Source organism: Bison bison, unplaced genomic scaffold, assembly GCF_000754665.1.
Source record: "Bison bison bison isolate TAMUID 2011002044 unplaced genomic scaffold, Bison_UMD1.0 scf7180017864214, whole genome shotgun sequence".
Classification (NCBI taxonomy): Eukaryota; Metazoa; Chordata; class Mammalia; order Artiodactyla; family Bovidae; genus Bison; species Bison bison.
In genome coordinates, this window is record NW_011494786.1 from 142,745 (window position 1) to 163,386 (window position 20,642).

The 20,642-nt window shown below is 43.6% G+C and overlaps 1 protein-coding gene across 3 annotated transcripts in view; it reads right to left on the reverse strand.

The window, feature by feature from the left end:
- ICK (intestinal cell (MAK-like) kinase) overlaps window positions 1-20,642 on the reverse strand; it is a 47,169-nt gene that overhangs the window by 18,070 nt on the left and 8,457 nt on the right. For all 3 annotated transcript variants that reach the window (XM_010845256.1, XM_010845254.1, XM_010845255.1), the window contains exons 2-5: window positions 12,027-12,299; window positions 9,995-10,049; window positions 5,216-5,337; window positions 4,119-4,198 (exon numbers count right to left, since the gene is read on the reverse strand). In XM_010845256.1, coding sequence (XP_010843558.1) covers window positions 4,119-4,198; window positions 5,216-5,337; window positions 9,995-10,049; window positions 12,027-12,127 — 358 coding nt within the window. In that variant the 5' untranslated portion in view covers window positions 12,128-12,299. The remainder of the gene's footprint in view (window positions 1-4,118; window positions 4,199-5,215; window positions 5,338-9,994; window positions 10,050-12,026; window positions 12,300-20,642) is intronic.

A 20,642-nucleotide genomic window follows, 5' to 3' on the forward strand; every position in this document is an offset into this window, starting at 1 on the left:
GGGGGCAGGCAGACATCCTAGCTCCATTTTTTTGCAAAAAGAATTAAAGTTCATGAAGCTGGTGATGTGCCGCACCATCCCCCTGCCTCCACCACCACCACCTGTGAGGAGGTGGCGCTAAGCTCTGATCTGATTCCTGGCCCAATCCATGGTCTGCTGATGTGTGCACTCGGGCTTATAACAATGAGCCCACGTCTTCCTCTGTGCTTCTGATTCACAATGAAAACCCTTATAGCTGGGTTGTTCACAGATCGTGAAACAGCAAAGTGCTGTTAACACAGAATCTTCCTGTTCGAAACTGTTTGGCTTTCAGAACACAGGAACAGACCTTCAATTTAATTTCAGGGTACCCCATGCCAGTCGAATAACAGAGGGATTTTCTCTTTCATCCTGGCAGAAAATGTGTTGTGCTTTCTTTTTCACTAACAACCCTTGGGCAAGAAAAACATCAAGCCACAAAGAAGGCTCCACATGTTCATGAGGAATCTGATAGGAATACACGGAAATAACCAGAGAATACTTAAAACACTATGGATTTCTACAGTGCACCTTCCTACTGGGGAAGTTGTAATTTCACAGATATTACTGAATTTAAACCGACAGTGCTTTTATCAAGAAAGCCAGGAGGGACAGCGACACACAGAAAGGCCAAGGGCTGACTCAAGGACATACATGTACAGCAAGACAGGGGAGAAACACGAAGCAGAGAACCGCCTCTTTGGGCCAAACATTTTCCTTTACGCCACCTAATGCACTTCAGATTTCCTGCATGGATATTTTTAAGTGCAGGGCAAGGATGAAACACACTTTGCATTCATTATTTAACTTCTGCAAAGTGCATATGCTTTGGCATTGCTCTCAGCACCAATGGAGCTGTGTTTTCATTCCCAGTAGGAGGAGGTAGTCACTGACATTAGCCATGGCCATGGCAACCACCTGCGGCTCTGTGCTCTGCTCCCCAAGGAGTCTGCTCCCAGGGACAGACAGCACCTTCACACAGTGAGAACCAGCCAGCAGGGAAGAGCCTGGAACTCACAGAACAAACCTGTGAAGTGCTTTCAATTATTTTTTTTCCATGACTGGACGAAAGGAACAGTATAAAGCTCCAAAGTTCAGTCAACACCATATAAAACCATTCAAAAGTTTTCAAAAATCATTTATGAATGAAAATGAGACAGAACCCGCAAAATAAGTATCTATCCCACCTCCAATTATTTTTAATTAATTTTAAAAATTAATTAATTGATTTTACTATTTATTTTTGGCTGCACTGGGTCTTCGCTGCTGCGCGCGGGCTTTCTCCAATTGCAGCGGGCAGCGGCTACTCTCTAGTTGCGGTTCATGAGCTTCTCACTGTGGTGACTTCTCTTGTTGCAGAGCACTGGTTCTAGACAGCCAGCTCAGCAGATACGTGGTCTTAGCTGCCCCGTGGCATATGGAATCTCTCCAAGTCAGGGATTGAACTGTGTCCCCTGCATGGCAGATGGATTCTTTACCACAGGACCCCTGGGGAAGTTCACGACTTTCTAATCATCATTACGACTTTCTTCACCTCTGATTCTCTGCTCTCTGTGGGAACAGATAGGTTTTTCTAGAGAAGCATGGCACATGGACACAGATATGGGAACTACCCTCCACTCTACTGCTCTAAGGCAGTGGGACCTTTGGCAGGTCTTTAAACCTCTCGGAACCTCTTCCTCTTCTTTGAAAGGAAAAGACACCATCTGTTCTCTCTACCTGAGAACCTGGCAAGGAAACACAAAAGGCAATGGATGAAATAACATTAAGCTCAAACCAGAACGGGCACTTAGCTGGGGGAGAGTGTCCACGAGAATCTGAGGAAGAAGCATGGTGCTGGGATTAGAAGAGCAAAGGAGGTCTGACCACCATAAACTGAGCCTTCCCTTGCACCATTTCCAAGTACAATCCAAGTGTGTAAGGCATGCAAGGGACACTGATAATGCAAGGTTCCCAAGAGCTGTTTTCACACAGTCATTTATGGATGCTAAATTACTGGATATGAATATGCATTGTGTGTGTGTGCATATATGTGCCCTGGTGGGTGTTGGGGGAGAATATATATGTAGATGCAAGTGTACATGTGTGTGCACATATGGGTGCATGTATGTGTGAGCATATGTGGGTTGATTTGATGGGATTTGGTAGAGACCTGAATAAAAGGACGTAAGTTCTTCCTGACAACAACCGAGCCTCACAAAGAGCAACAAAAAGGAAAGGAAGAGAAAGCCAACACATATTAACTTTCTCACAGACCCACCACGCAGTCCTCTGAGCAAAGAGCCCCGGTAACTGAGACACTATGATGGGTCCCTATTGGAACATGTCTAGTTGACCTTTCTCTTTGGAGATTCCCTTTGATTTCTCACCATTTCTTTCTCCTGAACTCTCAGATCTAGTAAGTGCTCCTTGTCCTCCTATCTGTCTGTAAGACACCACACCAGAAGTTTTCAGCATTTTGCAAACTCATACCATCCCTTGGGAATTCTTGTGTCAAAAGTGTTCCTTCAACCTGTGTCAGTAGAATCAGAGATGATACCTGTTACTGAAGAGTTTTTATAGAATTGGTTCACGGGCTTGCATATCACTCTTGAATTATTCAGCACATACCCACGGCTTCCACGGGTGAACAGCCTCTGCTGTCTGTTGCGTTTGACCTCTAAGTGTGAGGTGCCGCTTAGGGGTCACAGAGAAGACTGGGAAGGGTCCCAGACTTACCATGTGGCACAGTGTCTTTTCCCCTCGCTGCCAATTTGCATCAAATCTGAACTGACAACATCAATGGGCTTCTGCCCAGCTTCCTTGTTGGGTAATGAATTGGGTAATGAATCAGTAATATTGCATTTGCTGGTGCAATATTTGCAAAGGCAGTGATACCTTTAGACTGGGAGGGAACAGATTTCTGCCTGTGTAATATCAGCTTGTCCATCTGTCTGGATGTCAAAGTCACCCCAAATGGCCTCCTGAGGGACTCCTTACTTCCCTGGTAGACACATATGTCCATCCTGAGGATCTGTGCTCATAAGAAGGTATCAACCCAACCTCAGTTGGGTCTGTGGCCAGTTAGGAACCCAGACTAGTAATGCCTACTAATGATTACTAATCCTACTCAGTCCGGTACAAAAGCCCAGCTAAGAACAACAGTGATAGAGGATTTCCTGACGGGTATGTGACCATCCATTCCTCTGGATGCTCTAAATCTCTCCCTGGACTAACCAGACCATCCCTAGAGTGAGTCATACTGGGCCCCAGTAGGACCATTTTCTCTGATCAGGTGATGCAATTGGCCTATGTTGAGGGAGAGGACCTGGAACTATCTCATGTAACCCATTGCTGTGTTTACTGTGGGGGTAACGTTATGTAAAGATCCATGAGAGAAACCTCTCTGGTATCAGTATCAGGAATAGCTCTGCTTCTCTTGGGCAACTGAACTGTTCATACATTGAGAGACCAAATAGGTTGCAATTGGAACCAAGTAGGTTCCAAGTCGTGTTTCATGTTCTGCATTGTCTGACAACAAACGCAGACTCACATCTGTAGCCTGTTTCTTCTACTTAAACAAGACTTGCTGACATGTATTTCATGGAGTAACCTCGCCCCTGGCTATATCCGTGCCTTGTTTTGCTTTTTCTTTGCTTATTTTAAGTGTATTTTATTTTCCTGGATTGCATAAATCTTATTAGACCACTTTGCACCCTTCGGAACAAGCTGAAATTAAATATACTAAGAAAATGAGAAACCACAGCAAAACAGTGCTAGTTAAGGGGGGTTAAACATCATCTGTGGATGGAGCTTGTCTGAATTCTAAATGAGGCTTCTCATTAATACACCCGTTAATGGTCAGGAATAATTCTTCAACGTATAACTAACAAGCTTGATGTTAAAGCCTAGACAATAAGAACATGCAGAAATGATAAATAATGAGGGAAATTCAGAAATCAAGCCACAGAAGATAACATATTCCAAAATCCACTATCAGCCTCACAACTCTTCAATTTTTTTCTGGGAGTCAATTACAAAAGACACTGATGCATCCTACACCTTCTACCTGAGGACAACATTTCATTGTTATTCAAAAGCACAATACTCCAATCACCTACCGTGTTTGTGAATAAATGCAAGTCCTTGCAGTATCTGATACATGATATTTCTTATAGCAGACTCGGGAAACAACTTATTTCTGTGTGGGGCAGAGGAAGAAAAGTTTTAAATCTCAATTTATGAAATTTGTTTATCAAAACAAATTCCCTGTCCTCAAATTCTTAGCATAACCAAAAGAACATAAGAAAACACTTGCTTACATGCTAATTTGATCAGATCCTTGGATCATAAAGACCAAAGAAAAGCAACTGCTTATCCATGTAACAAAGCATACCTTATAAGTACCAAATATATTCAGTTATGTTACAAAGAAGAAACGATTAAACATTTAATAATAAACCTAGAAAAATTCCTTCCAAGATATCTTATAAAAAATCACCTCTCTCCATAATTAAAGCGTAACAAATTTTTGATGGGGAAAATCTGAGGTTTTTCACATGAAGGTCTTAGGAGACACAGTGGATAGTGACATTTTCCCTTGGTTGTGCAAGCCATACAACTTCACTGCTATTCCTGACAATGAAAATGGTATTTGTTCACTGAAATTACTCAGAGGGATGCTCCAAATGGCATTCACCTGCTACCAAGAAAATGTGCCCAACAGGTTCCACATGGTTCGCTTTTAAAGTTCAAAATGACCACTGCAGGTAAATTTTTTATTTGTTTCTTTGTCTTCCCAGTATGCGAGCCCTGAGCACTGTAGCAAGACAGGCACTGTAAGGGACCTGGAATTATCCCACGGATGGCTCAGAATGAATGACTCCGCTGCACTTTTCACCTGTAGTCACTCAGCCCATACTGTCCCGTGGAAAGGAGACCTGCAGAGTTATCTTCAAAACCTCGGAGTCTGTTTGGGTGAATCACCCATTAAGACATTCATAATGACTGCTCTGAAAGCAGTTTTCTCCCCAGCTATCCCAGGGCCTCCCAAGCAGGACTGCAGGTGGCGGCCCCTCATCTCCTGGCAGCTTTAAACAGCCAAGCTCAAGCAGCATGCCCACAATAAACAAAAGCAGAAAGAAAACACATGCACGTTGCAACATTCATTTCTAAGAATATGATTTATTTCTAAGAATATGGTGGTCATCATATGTACCTTTCTTTAATGAGCTGGTAAAGATTCTCCTTCATGTACTCAAAGATAAAATAAAGATGATCATTTTCCCTGATAACTTCTTTTAATTTTACTACATTGGCATGGTTGAGCTTCTTTAAAGACTGAAAGGCAATGAAAAAAAAAAACAACATAAGAATTAGAGTTAAGTCTGTTGTTGAAAAAAGAAAAGCAATCCCACAAATCAAAACCAGAGGTGGACTATAAAGAAAGCTGAGTGCCGAAGAATTGACGCTTTTGAACTGTGGTGTTGGAGAAGACTCTTGAGAGTCCCTTGGACAGCAAGGAGATCCAACCAGTCCATCCTAAAGGAGATCAGTCCTGGGTGTTGATTGGAAGGACTGATGTTGAAGCTGAAACTCTAATACTTTGGCCCACCTGATGCGAAGAGCTGACTCACTGGAAAAGACCCTGATGCTGGGCAAGATTGAAGGCAGTAGGAGAAGGGGACGACAGAGGATGAGACGGCTGGATGGCATCATCAACTTGATGGACATGGGTCTGGGTGGGCTCCGGGAGTTGGTGATGGACAGGGAGGCCTGGCTGTGCTGCGGTTCATGGGGTCGCAGAGTCGGACACGACTGAGCAACTGAACTAAACTGAATACCACAAACAGGAAGAAGCACCTAATTCTAGAACTGCAGCAAAGTGGCACAATTCATATTATACTGACAATATTTTAATAAACGGTATTTCTCTGAATTGGTAGTAACTTTACATAGAAAAACTATTTCAGTTAACGAACCAGGAGGTAAGAACGTGACCATAACTGGAGCTGCTGGCTTCCCCTAGCACAAGGTACAGGGCCAGGGCTATTTTAGGTGTACTCCCTCCAGGTGATGGAATTCACGCCATGAAAGTGACCAGACAGGAAACCACTGAGGCTTTGACTGATATTGGAGAGGCAGCTGCTGGGAGCTGAGGTCCCCAGCCAGCAGTCTGCAGATATGCTGAGCAGGAAACTGCTCAAATAGACAGAGGCTGACAGCCCAGTTTTCTCAACTTTCTTCTGACTCATGTGTGTCCCTGGGACATATAGCTCTTCTTACAAGGTAAGTGTTAAAGAAGAAGGCAAAGAAGGAGGGGAGAAGGAGGAGAAATTTCATTGGAAAGACCATGAAGTGAGATGAGAGAGACCTTTGCTTCCAAGAACAGCAAAGGCAAAAAAGTCAAGCGGGGGATGAGAAACAGAGTGGGCGGCTCAGAAAATGGTGAGTGACCTTCTGATTATTCCCCATGCACACGTGTGGTTTTCCTCTTCCTGGAACATACATGTGAGTGCAGCCACGTGCAAGCTGTTTTCTGTTTGCATCACTAGCTCTGTCCACAGTGAACAAATACGCTTTCATAACGGTGAGCAGCAATCCAGTTCATGTGCAAGGACCAGACACCCACCTGCAGGTTTGCTCACCAGCTGATCAGAATTTGACAGAACGTCTCTTTCAAGAATGCCTCAAGGAGTCACTGTGGCAGTGGGTTAAGCCCTTTAACTCAAAAAGCCTTTTCCTCATGGAGACGTGAGTCTGACAATAATAAATTGTAAAGCCCTCTTTATCTCTGAACTTCCTTCAAAACAACATTCCTTCTATAAAACAAACAACCAGAATGTTTGAAGATGAAAGTGATAACGTGAGTGTCCAAACCTGGAAGGACACTCGATAACAAGCACCCAAGGGGAATGTGTAATGTGACTGAGTTACTTCAGCAGCTGGGAAGAGGGAGGAAATATGGCCAGTGAATAGGAACAAAGTAAGACGTCTGGAACCTCTTCCCTGAAAGACAAGCTTTTGCCAAGCGCCTCTCTGGCAGGAAATCCTCAGCTGTTTTGGCCAAATGGCCAGATCCTGATTACTGTTTCTAGTTGGGTTGGATTTCTGGTTCTTCATGAGTAGCAAACACTGCTAACTTGTAAGCATTCACCAGACTCTCATGGACTGCAGTCGTCTTTCCTGTCTCTTTGCTTAAAATGCACCACCAGCCATGGCTGAGGCATCTGGTGGACGAGCAGCAGGATGAACTGGGCAGATTCATTCAGAGGAAGACGAAGTCGGTTTTAGAGCTTTGAGAGAAGAGACTTCCAGGCAAGGAGTAGGGTACCTTTCACTATTAGCCAGATGTTTGCTTTGAGTGTGAATTACCAGTCCAAGTCTTAGAGTGGCTGCAGCTCTCGCATCTAAGTGAGGTTCAGGGGCCAATTAAAGTCTCTATCAGTTTAATAGAAAGGAAGTAATATAAAAAAAGGACCAATTTTGTGGAGGACCTCATGTGACTCATTTTCGAGAGACATACTTCCAGAAAGAAGGCATCTTGTTTTGGCTTGGCAAAGGCTTCCAAAGAGAGGCAGGTCAGCTGCATCAGGCAGAGAAGAAGGAGCACAACAGAGATGCTTCAGGGAGGAGTAAGTAACCTGCAGGCTCTGAGTGGTCAGTGAGTCTCATCCACGTCACTTAAAGAAAGTCAGGCCCAGACAAGCTAGGTCAGGGGAGCAACCGTGTGTCAGGAGGGAGACCCTCAGAGGTCAGGTGAGAGAGCAAGTGGCCACCCAGTGTCTGAGGGAAGAGAACTGTCTGGATGCCAGACCCTGGGCTTGAGACCAAGCCCTGCTGCCTAGAGCTGTGTTTCCCTCCAGCAAATTACTGAGTCTCTGGATCTCAGGTCTTGTCATCATGTAACTCAAGATGCCAAGACTTTCCTCATCAGGTGGTTGTGGGGATGAAATAAGACCGAGCGTGTAGAGCACCTAAGGTACTGCCTGGCCCGTAACAGCTACTCAGTAAATGGTAGATGGTGTGTGAATAGCTGAGAGCTGGGGAGACGAGATGTGTGGGGAGTGGGGTCACACATGCCACTGCCACGAGCTGTGGTTTCTGAGTGGAGGGTAAACGGTAATTATGACAGAAGAGGGAGCAATGATGAGCCCTGGGGGAGGCAGACAATCTAGAAAATTCAGGCACTCATGTCCACTAAGCAGTTGGATAGATGGACCTGAAGCAGGGGTTAGCAAACTTTTCTGTCAAGGAACAGACAGTATAAATCTTAGGCTTTCCTGGTCATATATAGTCCCCGCTGCAACCACTCAGCTTGGCCAGTGTAGCATGAAACCAGCCATAGATAATATGCAAACAAATGGACATGGCTGCATTCCAACAATTTTTTAAAAGTAAAAACAGGCAGTAGGCTATTTATTGACCCCTGATCTAAATGCATAAGTAAGATAAAAGATGTGAAAGGGGCTGCTGAAAGAAGAGGAACGAACAAAATCCCTTGGAAGGAGAAGTCAAAGCAAAGGAAAAAAACTGCTGAAAAGAGAGTGTGAGAAATTATCATTATTTAAAGGGTGAACCCATACAACCATTGGTGAAAGGCAAGAAAGAAGAAGAGGTGGGTCAAAGCAGAGTCCACAGACATGGGAGAGGAGGGGAGGAGAGGAGGATGTAGTCCACAGACAAGAAAATGCCTGAGAAAATGATCCTGGACTTGGCAGCTAGGAGAGCAGCTTGTGGCTGCTAGGAGAGCAGCTTCGGCAGAACGCCTGATACAGTGAAGTGGCAAGTCAGTGGTGGGGGGAAGTGATGGCAGAGGGGGAGCCTGGAAAGTGAGGTCAGGAAGAGGGATGGGGGGGAGGTCCAGGGGAGGGAGGTTTGAGTCTGGTTAGAGAGAACAATGGGCACATTGATGGATGGAAGACAAGGAGCCAGTGGAAAGGAGTTTAAAGATAGGGGAAGGTTCATAATAGCCAAAGGAGTCTCAGTGTCCATCGATGGATGAATGGATAAACAACATATAATAGATCCACACAGTGGACTGTTAATCAGCCTTAAAAAGGAAGGAAATCCTGATACGAGGATGAATCTTGAAGACATTCTAAGTGAAATAAGCCAGTCACAAAAAAGACAGATACTGTATGTTTGCACTTATATGAAGCACCTAGTGTAGGTGAATTCATACAGATAGAATGTAGAATGGTGCTGGCCAGGGGCTGCGGGGAGCGATTCATGGGGAATTTCTGTTTAATGGATAAAGAGTTTCAGCTTTGCAAGATGAAAAGAGTCCCGGAGATGGATGCTGCTGATGGCAGTATAATAATGTATATACTTAATGTCATTGAACTGTACCATTTTTAGGTCAAATACACAATTCTGAATCTATTTTGAGCCCTCTGGGTTCTAGCATGGGACACCTTTGTCATTCCAATCGTGTCCGCTATTTCTCCGACTATCTACCTGGCAATCTGCCATTTTCCTTTGAGTTTGTGTTAACCTTAATGCACAGGCATTGTTTGTGGAAAATGTGCAAAAAAGCTTTCCTCAGAGACGACTATACAATATGATTACTGCATATTTCAGTTTCTGGGTGGTACGGCAGATTTTCTAATACCGTTTAGTTTACTATGTAAACAAAGTGGTATAAATCTTTTAAAAAGTGTTTAAAAAGGTAAATATTATGTACGTTTCATCGTAACTTCAAAGAAAAGGGACATTAGTGAGAAACAAGTGAAAGCTGAATAAATCTGTGGTTAACAGTCTATTACCAAGATTTAAATAAAGTACATGAATACACACGAAAAAACTTTTACAAAAAGTACATGCACTAATATAACACCACAATCTTCTTCTCTTACCTTTTAACTGTTTTGTTATCATCTGCCTCCTCTTTCAGCTTCAGTGAAACAATTCTAACTGTATCAACTATAAATCTACCGTGTATAAAGCAATTTTAAGCAACCATATGTAAATTATTCCCTCATGTGTTAATAAATACCTTGACCTCCCGAAGGTTCATGCATTCTTCCCAGGAATAAAACTTTCTTTTCATTCTAAAAGAGAAGAGAAAAACAAACAGCATGCTTACTCCCAGTAACAGGCTATGCTTTATCTTCTAAAAAAAAAAAAAAATGTTTTCATTCTGGATCTAATGAACAGTGCTTAAAGTGGGTTCCAATTTCTACCAAATATTATACTATCCAAAACAGCACTCTACTTAGAAGCCTGGCAGTGCAATCAATTTTGCAGCACAAAAATTCCCCAGGAGAGTTAGCACAGGGTACTGCAAAGAGGTCCAGACTGATGTCTTGCTCTGTCACTAATTAGCTGACCATGGGAAAATTCCATGGGCTTATTTTATCTAGACCAGAGCTGTCCAATCGAACTTTCTGTATTGGTGGGAATGTTCTGTGCTGTCCAGTATGGGAGCCATTAGACGCACGTGACTACTGAGCAGTTGGAGTGAAGCTAGTGCAGCACAGAAACTGAATTCTTAATTTAAATTTTAAATTTAAATGACACATGATTACTTGCTGCCATGTTGGACTGCACAAGGCCAGGCCTCTGGTACAGGGGTTGGCAAACTATGACCCATGGGCCAGCTCCCCCCGACCATTTGATTTGATACAGCCCACAAGACAAGAAGGGCACTTATCTTTTGTTTTATTTTATTGTAAAAATATTTATTTATTTGGGTCTCAGTTGCTGCACATGGGACCTTCACTCTTCACTGTGGCATGTGGGACCTAGTTCCCTGACCAGGGATTGAACTTGCACTGGGAGCATGGAGTCTTAGCCACTGACCCACCAGGGAAGTCCCTCACCGATGTTTCTAAATGGTTGCAGAAAACAAAAGAAAAATAGTAAATCATGACATGTGAAAGTGATCTGAAATTCAAGCTTCAGTTTCCACAAATGAAGTTTTGCTGGAACACAATCACACCCGTTTGTTTCTATATGATCGATATGATCTATAGATCTATATGATCTATATGATATATATATATGATATATATAGTGGGAAGTGGCTGCCTTCCCACTACAACAGCAGAGCTAGCTTGTGACGGAGACCGTATGGCCTACAAAGCCCAAAATATTTACTGCTTGGCCCTTTGCAGGAAAAGTGTGCCAACCCCTGGCCCAGAGCCTGAGGAGAGAGACAGAGAGCCCGGTGAGCTGGCCAGAAAGCTAAGGGTTCCTGCTTTCACAGCACTTCAACCACATCCTCTCATTTGAATCTTATGGCAGCCCCACGAGACAGATGGGATGGGAGGAAACTAAGAAACAGAGAAGTTATGCCATTTCCCCAAGGTCTCATCGCTGGCTACTGAGAGACCAACTCTCATCTCTCCTTCTCACTCTGACAAGTCTGTCCCCGATGTCACGTTGCTCCTCAGTTGAGTGACAGTCCCTTTATTCATGCCCTAGGTATTTTTTTAGCCCCTGCTATGTGGCAGAGGCCCAGGCACTAGAGAGACATTCCTCATGGCACCGACCTCGGAACAGAAAGGCAGGTGATCAACCATCTTCTGTGTTGAGTGCTATGGAGGAGATGGTCAGGGCATCGTGAAACTGGGCCCCAAAGCGACCTAACCTTGTCTAAGGTATCATGGAACAGTTGTCCAGGGAAGTGGTATTAAACCAAGACCTGAAGGACCAGGGGAATTTGGACCAGTTGGAGGCGTGGGGTAGGGAGTTGCATAGGAAGGCACAGGGCAGAAAGCCATCTGGTGAGTTCAAGAAGCCAAAGGCCAGAGTGGCTGGGATGAAGTAGACAAGTGGTTAGTGGGAGGAGATACACCAAAGAAAACAGGAAGGGGCAGATCTGTAAAACTGGGGGCTTGGTCTTACATCTGATAGGAAGAGATTAAAAGCTCCTAGTTTGGGTTCTTTCAAAGTACAGTCTGAGGCAAGGACTTGGATGCAGGGAGTTTACTGGTAAGTTAATTTCAGGAAACTAGGGCAGGGAGCAGGGAATCTAAGAACAGACAGCTGGGCTAAGAACCACGAGTATGAAGGATAAAACTCACTTTTTAATAGCAATCAGTTCCCCAGACTCGATGCTTCTTCCCAGCAGGACGGAACCGTAGGTTCCATCCCCGAGTTGCTTGATGGTTGTGTATCTATTCATGGTGTGCCCGCTCAGGCCGCACACTCATCTCAGGGCCAAGGCGGATCAGTCCTGCAGCCGCAGCCAACCTCCCCAGAGTGTAACCAGATTTTTCTATGGCAGCACCAGCACAAGGTATTCAATAGAACGCGACTATCTTCCAAATACATATTTTCCAAGATGAGTCTTCTGCCTGTAGAGAACGATAAGAGCCAAGGATAAATGTTAATGGACATTTCTGAGTCTATCTAAATCAGGAGCCGGCTGTAACCCCCCAACTCACCATCCGTTATTTGTAAATAAAGTTTTATTGGCACACAGTCCTGCCCACTCACTTGCATATTATTGGCAGCTCTTTTCATGCTACACAGCCAAGTAGGTGTGACATGGACTGTATGGTGCACAAAGCCTAAGGGACGTATTACTGTGCCCTTTACAAAAAAATGTTTGTCCACTTCTGGTCTAAATAATGTTCTTTTCTAATTTTTTATAAAACAAGAAATAGAATTCTTGGAAAGTGATTTCACCACTGACTCAGAAATTAATCAGCTGCAATTCGATACCTTTCTGCTGACTAACCACCATAAGCAAACACTACATGATAACTATGGCCGATGGAAATTGCTGAGCTACAAAAATCCATGCTAAATATGCTGTGTTCTGTGTAATTTAGCTACAATTAACAATGTAAATACACAAAAGCCAAGAAATGTTTAAATTAAGGTTCTCCTGATATAGAACTTACATGTGCTCCATGAACTGTTTGTGGCTAAGCAAAGACAGTATTTTAATATTTTTATTACTAGACATTCGGAAGCTAAACAAAGAACTAGTAATTTTTTTAAGGCCTGCATGCAGGGTGTGTCTCTTTTAAAGTCATTCACTTGTGTTTTTTTAAAAAGATAAGTCATTGATTTTTTTCATTTATAAAACTAAGTGTCATTCAGTCTGCCTATAATGAAGAAAATGTAGTACATAACTTAAGAGATTGCAATGCCTTTAGGCAAACATTAATAAAATGTAAATCCTTTAAATAAGAACACTAAAGGCATTAAAAATACATCTGTCAAACTAATAATCTGAAAAGTTAAAAGATCAGAAAAGAATGGTTAGAAATACGTGACATTCTACAACTAAATCCAGTCAATGCAACTTCTCCTTCCAAAAGAATTCCAATCAATAAATGTAGAAGGAAAGAAGGAATTAAGAAATTCACTACTAAGCAAACTTCACAATTTGTTACAGACAAGATTCGCGGATGGATGCAAATATTGGTTGATGAATGTTTGGGGAGAAACAGGGAACATAAAGTCAGGTGAAATAAGTCCAAGAAAGATAAATACTGTATGATATCACTTAAGGTAAATCAGGGAAAAGGTGTCTACGTATTCTTTGTACTGTCCTGGCAACTCTGTAGTATGTTTGAATTATTATAGACTAAAAGTTGAAAAAAATTCTCAAAATGGTAGAGGAAGGAAATCTTTAAAAAGATAGTATGTATCTTAAGCATTTTTTCAGCCTAAAATATTTTAATGTGGATTTACTCAATAAAACCTAATATGAACTTGTTCATAAGACAGAACACATCACACATCATGGCTTCTCCACTTCACGATTAGTGCACTGTGGACTATTTTGGATTCAAGCTGTGTCTCAACATAGAAACAGCATTTGGGCCACAACATAAGCAATTTGGGGCTCTGTGTTTTTCCTTCTTGTTTATATTTATCTCCATCTATTTTTTATATGGGGTTTCCCAGGTGGCTCAGCTGTAAAGAATCTGCCTGTCAATGCAGGAGATGCATGAGATTCTAGTTCAATCCCTGGGTTGGGTGAACTAACCAGATCCCCTGGTGAAGGGAATGGCAACCCACTCCAGTATTCTTGCTTGGAGAATCCCATCAAGACAGAGAAGACTGGCAGTCTACCGTCCATGGGGTCACAAAGAGTCAGATACAACTTAGAGACTAGACAACATTTTTGATATGACAATATGGTTTTTGCATGATTCATAATTTCATTTTCCAAGTTAAAATTCCCAAACCATTGTTGTATGTCATCTTCCTTAAAAAAAAAAAAATCACTGGAACTTTGATCTGTCAAAAATCAGCTAACTAATAAATTACATGCTTTATTTTTTTTTAAAGTAGGCTTTGACCTAGAGACAGTGGGAAGTCATTTTTTTTAAACAAGAAAATAACATGATCAGATCTGCATTTAGTAATCTAGTTAGTTAGAATATTCTTCTTAATGTCCAACTTAAACCTGACTATTCTAATTTCCTCATGCTGCATTTTTTGTGGACATAAAAATACTATCTCATGAAAATGTGTATGATCATCAAATTAGTAATCAGATGTGTATCTCTCAGCCTCCTCTTGCTGTAATTACACAACCTTTCCTCATAGGACCCATTTTTCCACTCCTTTAATTATCTTTGGCATTCATCTCTGAATCCTCACACATTTTTCCATCTCCTTGATGAACTATGGTGACCAAAATTTAATAACCATCTACATTCCAGTAGCATGTGGGCTTTCCCTTTTTTTTTGGCGGAGGGAGGACAATGGGCATTATACTATGATAATAATAATTCATATCTATTATTAATCATAGAAGCCTTTCTTTGATAGTTACTTCCTCATCTACTAAAATTGTATAATTGGGAAAATGTCTTCCTAGATTACCATTGAGAAAGCTCTCTGGAAAAAATTAAGAGCTTTATCAAAATCATGATAGAGTGGGTCATTCATTCAGTATACAGTCACCCTATGATTCCTCCTTGCTACCATCAGTCACATTATCATAGAACAAAACTCAATTACTCTGGCAAGATTTGACCCTCAACACACCATAGCAGATGCTTTTTAATTTTATTTCGAGTAATCACATACTGTTGTAAAATGGATCGGACTAGTCTCTTCGGGCACTGAAGTCAGGTTGACAGTGTCTAATTGTATTCATATCGAGATGCCAAGCACTATGCAAGGCTTCTGGGGTACATTATGGATAAGGGAAAGGTCCTTCCTTTAAATGACTCACAGCTGTCACATACGTGGAAGTTGCAGGAAACACTATGAGCCCACAGTAGAGAGAGCAGCCAATTCTTGGGAGGAGGGAGAGATCTGACAACCCTTCAGAGCAAAAGCAGTATTGAGGTTTGAACAATGAGCAAAGTTTTATTATACAGAAAAGGGAGAGAAAGGACTTACAGATGGAAAAAAAACTCTGCCAAAGGTTGGTGGGTATAAGAGCTTGCTATGCTCACAAGGGGGCAAATGCCTAGTCATTCCTACCCTGTGTAAACTGTAGAATCACTTGGGAAATTTTTAACAGATGTTGATGCCCAAGTCCCATTTCTAAGAGAAGGTCAAGGGTAGGGGCTGAGCTCTGGTAGTTTCGAAAGCCCTCCAGGGGATTCCAATGTGCAGCCCAACTGTGAAGTACAAGGCTAGGGCATAAAAGCCATGCAGGGCAGTAAGGAAATGCAGGCCACTTAGAGTGGGGTCTAGTTGTGAAAAGGTATATTTGTCATGCAGGAATTTGGTCTTTACCCTGCGACATGGGAACTCTCTGGGGTTTTTAAGCAGGGAAATCACGTGAGGAAGATCCCCCTTGACTATTCAAACTGATGTTAGAATAGAGAGACTTGAGGCAGACAGACAAGTTTGAGAGTACTGCAATAGTTAGGTCTGAACAAAGGTACTAGACAGGATGAAAGTTAGAGTAGGAGACACTATGGGATCTATTTTCTATGGTGCTGAATTTGAAGTGTGTACAAAACCTCTCATTGGAGATACTCTTAAGCTGTTCTATTTTTTTCCCCCAAAGATAGTGCATTATTGGAGTTCTTATTAGGAGGACAGCATTCAGACAGGGCTAATATATTGCAAAACTCTGGGGTATCATAGAACACTACATGAATGGTATCCACTGGAGTTTTGCAACATGGCAGCTGTGCATCCAGAATAAGGGACAGTCTCGACATACACCTGAATTACTGTTCAACTCTGGATGACAAACTTCAAGAAAGAAATTAAAGAACATACTAAGGGTCTAAATGAAAGCATAAGAAGAGTAGCTGAAAAAACAACAGAATACAGGAAGAAAAGGAGACTTAGGAAGCCATGTTGATTATTTCAAGTATACAGAGGGGTACTGGAGAGAAGGATTAGTTACATTATATATGAATCCAGAGGACAGAACCAGGACAGCTATCTGAGTTGTCTATGCTCTAGTAAATTACTTTCTAGCCTAAAAAGAAAAGAAGTGGCACTATGAAAATTAACATTAGACAAAAAGTATCACTTGACCACAGTCAATTCAGAACATAACCTAGCAAGAAGTGGTTAATGACATTTGAGATCAGTATTGTTCAGCTGTTCATCATTTTTGTGGTGGCCTGAATGTAATGACTCATGTTCTGCTCTGAAAAGAAACAACAAAAACTCACTGCCGCTCTGGGAAAGCAACAGGGTGATGGACAACACACTAGGAGAAAGAAGGGCCATATGAGATGCCAAGGCCCAACAGCCATGCTCCTCTTGCTGCTTAATTTTATTCAGGATTCAATATAATCAGGGATGGCAGCCACCTACTACAGCCTCAAGGCATGAACTAGGATCACTCGAAGCCAAGCCAAGCAATTCTACTTCCTATTGAATACTATTTAGGAGTGGGACAATGGGAAGGGAAAAGTGAGCCGGCAAGCGAAGAGAAAGTCTTCTGAGGGGGAATCTACTGCCTGATAGACACAGTTGGGGCTTCCCTGGTGGCTCAGCGGTAAAGAATCTGCTTGCAATGCAGGAGACCCGGGTTTGATCCCTGGGTCAGGAAGATCCCCTGGAGGAGGGCATGGCAACCCACTCCAGTCTTCTTGCCTGGAGAATCCCCATGGACAGAGGAGCCTGGCGGGCTACAGTCCATGGGGTCGCACAGAGTTGGACATGACTGAAGCGACCAAGCAGCAGCAGCAGCAGAGGCAGTTGGCCAAGAGGCTGGCCTGTGTTTCTGCCTTGAACATGGTTGTATAAAGCTGTGATGTTTAGAGCTGAGACAGTCTTCTGGTGATGATGAGATGCCAGGTCTCAAGATGAGAATCCCAACTGCTGAGGATGGACACAAAGAAAGAAGCTGAGTCCTGGACGACATTACTGGGCTGCTGCATGATCCCTGAAAATATCTGCTGTAGATTTCTTGTTCTATGGCCTACTCAAAAGTCTTGGTGCTGAAGCCACCATCAGGTATTCCATCAAGGACAAATGAAAGCATTCCTGTGGAACACGTACAGTGACTGGGACACGGCAGCTGGGGTAAGTTCCTGGCGGGGTGGAGACGACCACAGTGTTACAGCTGCACAAGGAAGAAGTCACCATGTGGACCACTGGCCAGGAATCTCAAAGAAGGCTTAGAGCCACTGGTTTCTAACTAATGGCTAATTTCTCTTGTCAAGGACATGTCAGTTACTGATCCATGCATCACTGACAAAAACCAAGTTTTTAAAATTTTCCTTACCAATGATGTTAGTTTCCCACAGCGGCTGTTCACAAATTACCGTAAATTTGGTGACTTAAAACAACAGAAATTTATTCTCTCATGTTTCTGGAGGCCAAAGGCTGCAACCAGCATCACTGGACTGAGGTCAAGGTATTAGCACTTTCTCTAGAGGCTCATGGAGGAATTCATTCATTGTCTCTTCCGGCAACTGGTGGCTGCTGGTGCTCCTCGGCACATGGCCACATCAGCCAGTCCCTGCCTCTGTGGCCACACTGCCTTCACTCTCTGTGTCAAATCTCCCTTTGCTTCTCTCTTATGAAGACTAGTATTTGCATTTAGGGCTCACTCAGGTAGGGCTTCTTCGGTGGCTCAGTGGTAACGAATCTGCCTGTCAGTGCAGGAGACACAGGAGAGGCACGTTTAATCCCTGGGTCAGGGAGGTCCCCTGGAGGAGGGCTTGGCAACCCACTCCACTGTATTTTTGCCTGGAGAATCCCAGTCAGAGGAGCCTGGAGGGCTACAGCCCATAGGGTTGCAAAGAGTCAGACATGACTGAAGCAACTAAGCACACACAGTCACCCACTCAGATAACCGAGGTTTATCTCCCCATCCCAAATAATTTAATCACATCTTCAAATAAGCCAAAAAGGTGGTAATAATAATTCTAGAACTTACTATGTACACAGTAGTATGATAAGTGCTTTGTATATATTAATCTATTCAGTCCTCACAATGGTGCCCAGTAGGTACTATTATTATTACCCTATTTTACAGATAAGGAACCGGAGACACAGCTACTTGTTCAAGGTTATGCAACTAATCAGCGATGGCACTGAGACAGGAACCCAGGCCCACTGCACCAAACTCAAGGGACCGATTGCAAAAGATCCAAAGGTCATGAAATCTTTTGAGGATCTGAAAACGAGAGGAATTAAAAGGAGTACTTTGTAGCTCAAAGTTCAAATACGGAAACCACTGATGTGGCCATGCTCCAGTTGGCCTCATTCTACAATCAAGCTTCAGCGGACCCAGCAGGGACCTTGCCTGCACCCACTGCCTACAGCGGAGGCGACTGATTGTGGACAAAAAGGGACGAAGTCCCAGTTTGCACTTGGCTCAGACCCCCTGTGCCTCAGAGCATCTCTCGGTCCTCGGGTTAATTTCCGTGAAGTTAGGAAGAGAGACTTGATGAAGTGAGGTTGTTTCCTGCTCTAATGCTCTGTGGTTCTGTGACTCTCTGGGTCAGGAATCAAGCTAGCACTTGGCTAGGGGGAAAAAAAGGGATAGACATTTCCACCTTTCCAATCACACGCACAAAAGCTAGCGAAGGGCAGATGATTTCCCAGAGGGACCCCATGTGCTGTACATCATCTCCCGCCCAGAGCGGGACAAGAGTCCCACTGCCTCAGCCAGACCCCAAAGCTCCGAATCTACTCCTTCTCTCCCTCTGAGTCCTGAGACTCCTGTCATATGCTACAACATGAATGAACTTTGAGATGTTCGTGCTCAGTAGCTCAGTTGTGTCTGACTCTTTGCGACCCCATGGACGGTAGCCTGCCAGGCTCCTCTGTCCATGGGATTCTCCAGGCAAAAATACTGCAGTGGGTTGCCATTTCCTCCTCCAGAGGATCTTCCCGACCCAGGGATCGAACCCACGTCTACTGAGTCTTCTGCATTGCAGGTGGACTGCTTACATCACCTCCTCAGGGCCTCCTGTCCCAACACACGCAGACACAGCCAACAGCTCTCTCCATGAGAGGTCACAGCGCCCTGACCCCACTTCCTCAGTGGTCAGTGACATACAGCCCCACCCCAGACACTCACCATACTCCCTTCATCTCTGTTCTCACACCTCCTGGTTTGCTTTCACCAGCAGGTTCTCATGGTTTGAATGGTCAGAATATGAATTTCAGTTGTTGCTAGGTATGTCTTATACCACCCTTGGTAAGTACCTCAAAACACAGTGCTTCTATTTCTTCATGTGCAAAGTCATGGCAACCAGAGGGTCTGCCCTGAGCAGAAATGTTCTGAAGTTCTGAGACAGGAGAATAGTAAATACTGCAGAAAGATTAAAGCAGGCAGGCTGCCTGAGACCTCCCACCACAGTGCTGGAATTACTGGGTCACAGAGAATCACAGCAAAGCCCCCGCAGGGTAGTCAGATCAGGCCTGTGGCCTCTGGGCTAGGCTGTACCCAACTCACAGAGTGATACAGCTATATTTCAATTTCAAAGGGTTCCAGTCAAACTTTGAAATGAATGCTATGGATCTGGGGGCTAGGAGACTTTGGGGAAACCTCCCTGCAGTCTGTCCCAATTGCCCCTCACTCCCGGTTCCGTCCTCAGAGGGACACTCCCATCTGCTCATGGCCAGCAGTGCATGCTGGGTGCCCTGCTCATCCCCAGCCTGGGAACCCGTCTGGACACAGGGTGGTCCACTCTTTATTTTTGAAAACTTGAGAGCCACTGAGTAAATGACACAATTACTTTTTTAAAGATCAGATCAGATCAGTCGCTCAGTCGTGTCCGACTCTTTGCGACCCCATAAATCGCAGCATGCCAGGCCGCCCTGTCCATCACAAACTCCTGAGACTCACGTCCATCGAGTCAGTGATGCCATCCAGCCATCTCATCCTCTGTCGTCCCCTTCTCCTCCTGCCCCCAATCCCTCCCAGCATCAGAGTCTTTTCCAATGAGTCAACTCTTTGCATGAGGTGGCCAAAGTACTGGAATTTCAGCTTTAGCATCATTCCTTCCAAAGAAATCCCAGGGCTGATCTCCTTCAGAATGGACTGGTTGGATCTCTTTGCAGTCCAAGGGACTCTCAAGAGTCTTCTCCAACACCACAGTTCAAAAGCATCAATTCTTCGGCACTCAGCTTTCTTCACAGTCCAACTCTCACATCCATACATGACCACAGGAAAAACCATAGCCTTGACTAGACGAACCTTTGTTGGCAAAGTAACGTCTCTGCTTTTGAATATGCTATCTAGGTTGGTCATAACTTTCCTTCCAAGGAGTAAGCGTCTTTTAATTTCATGG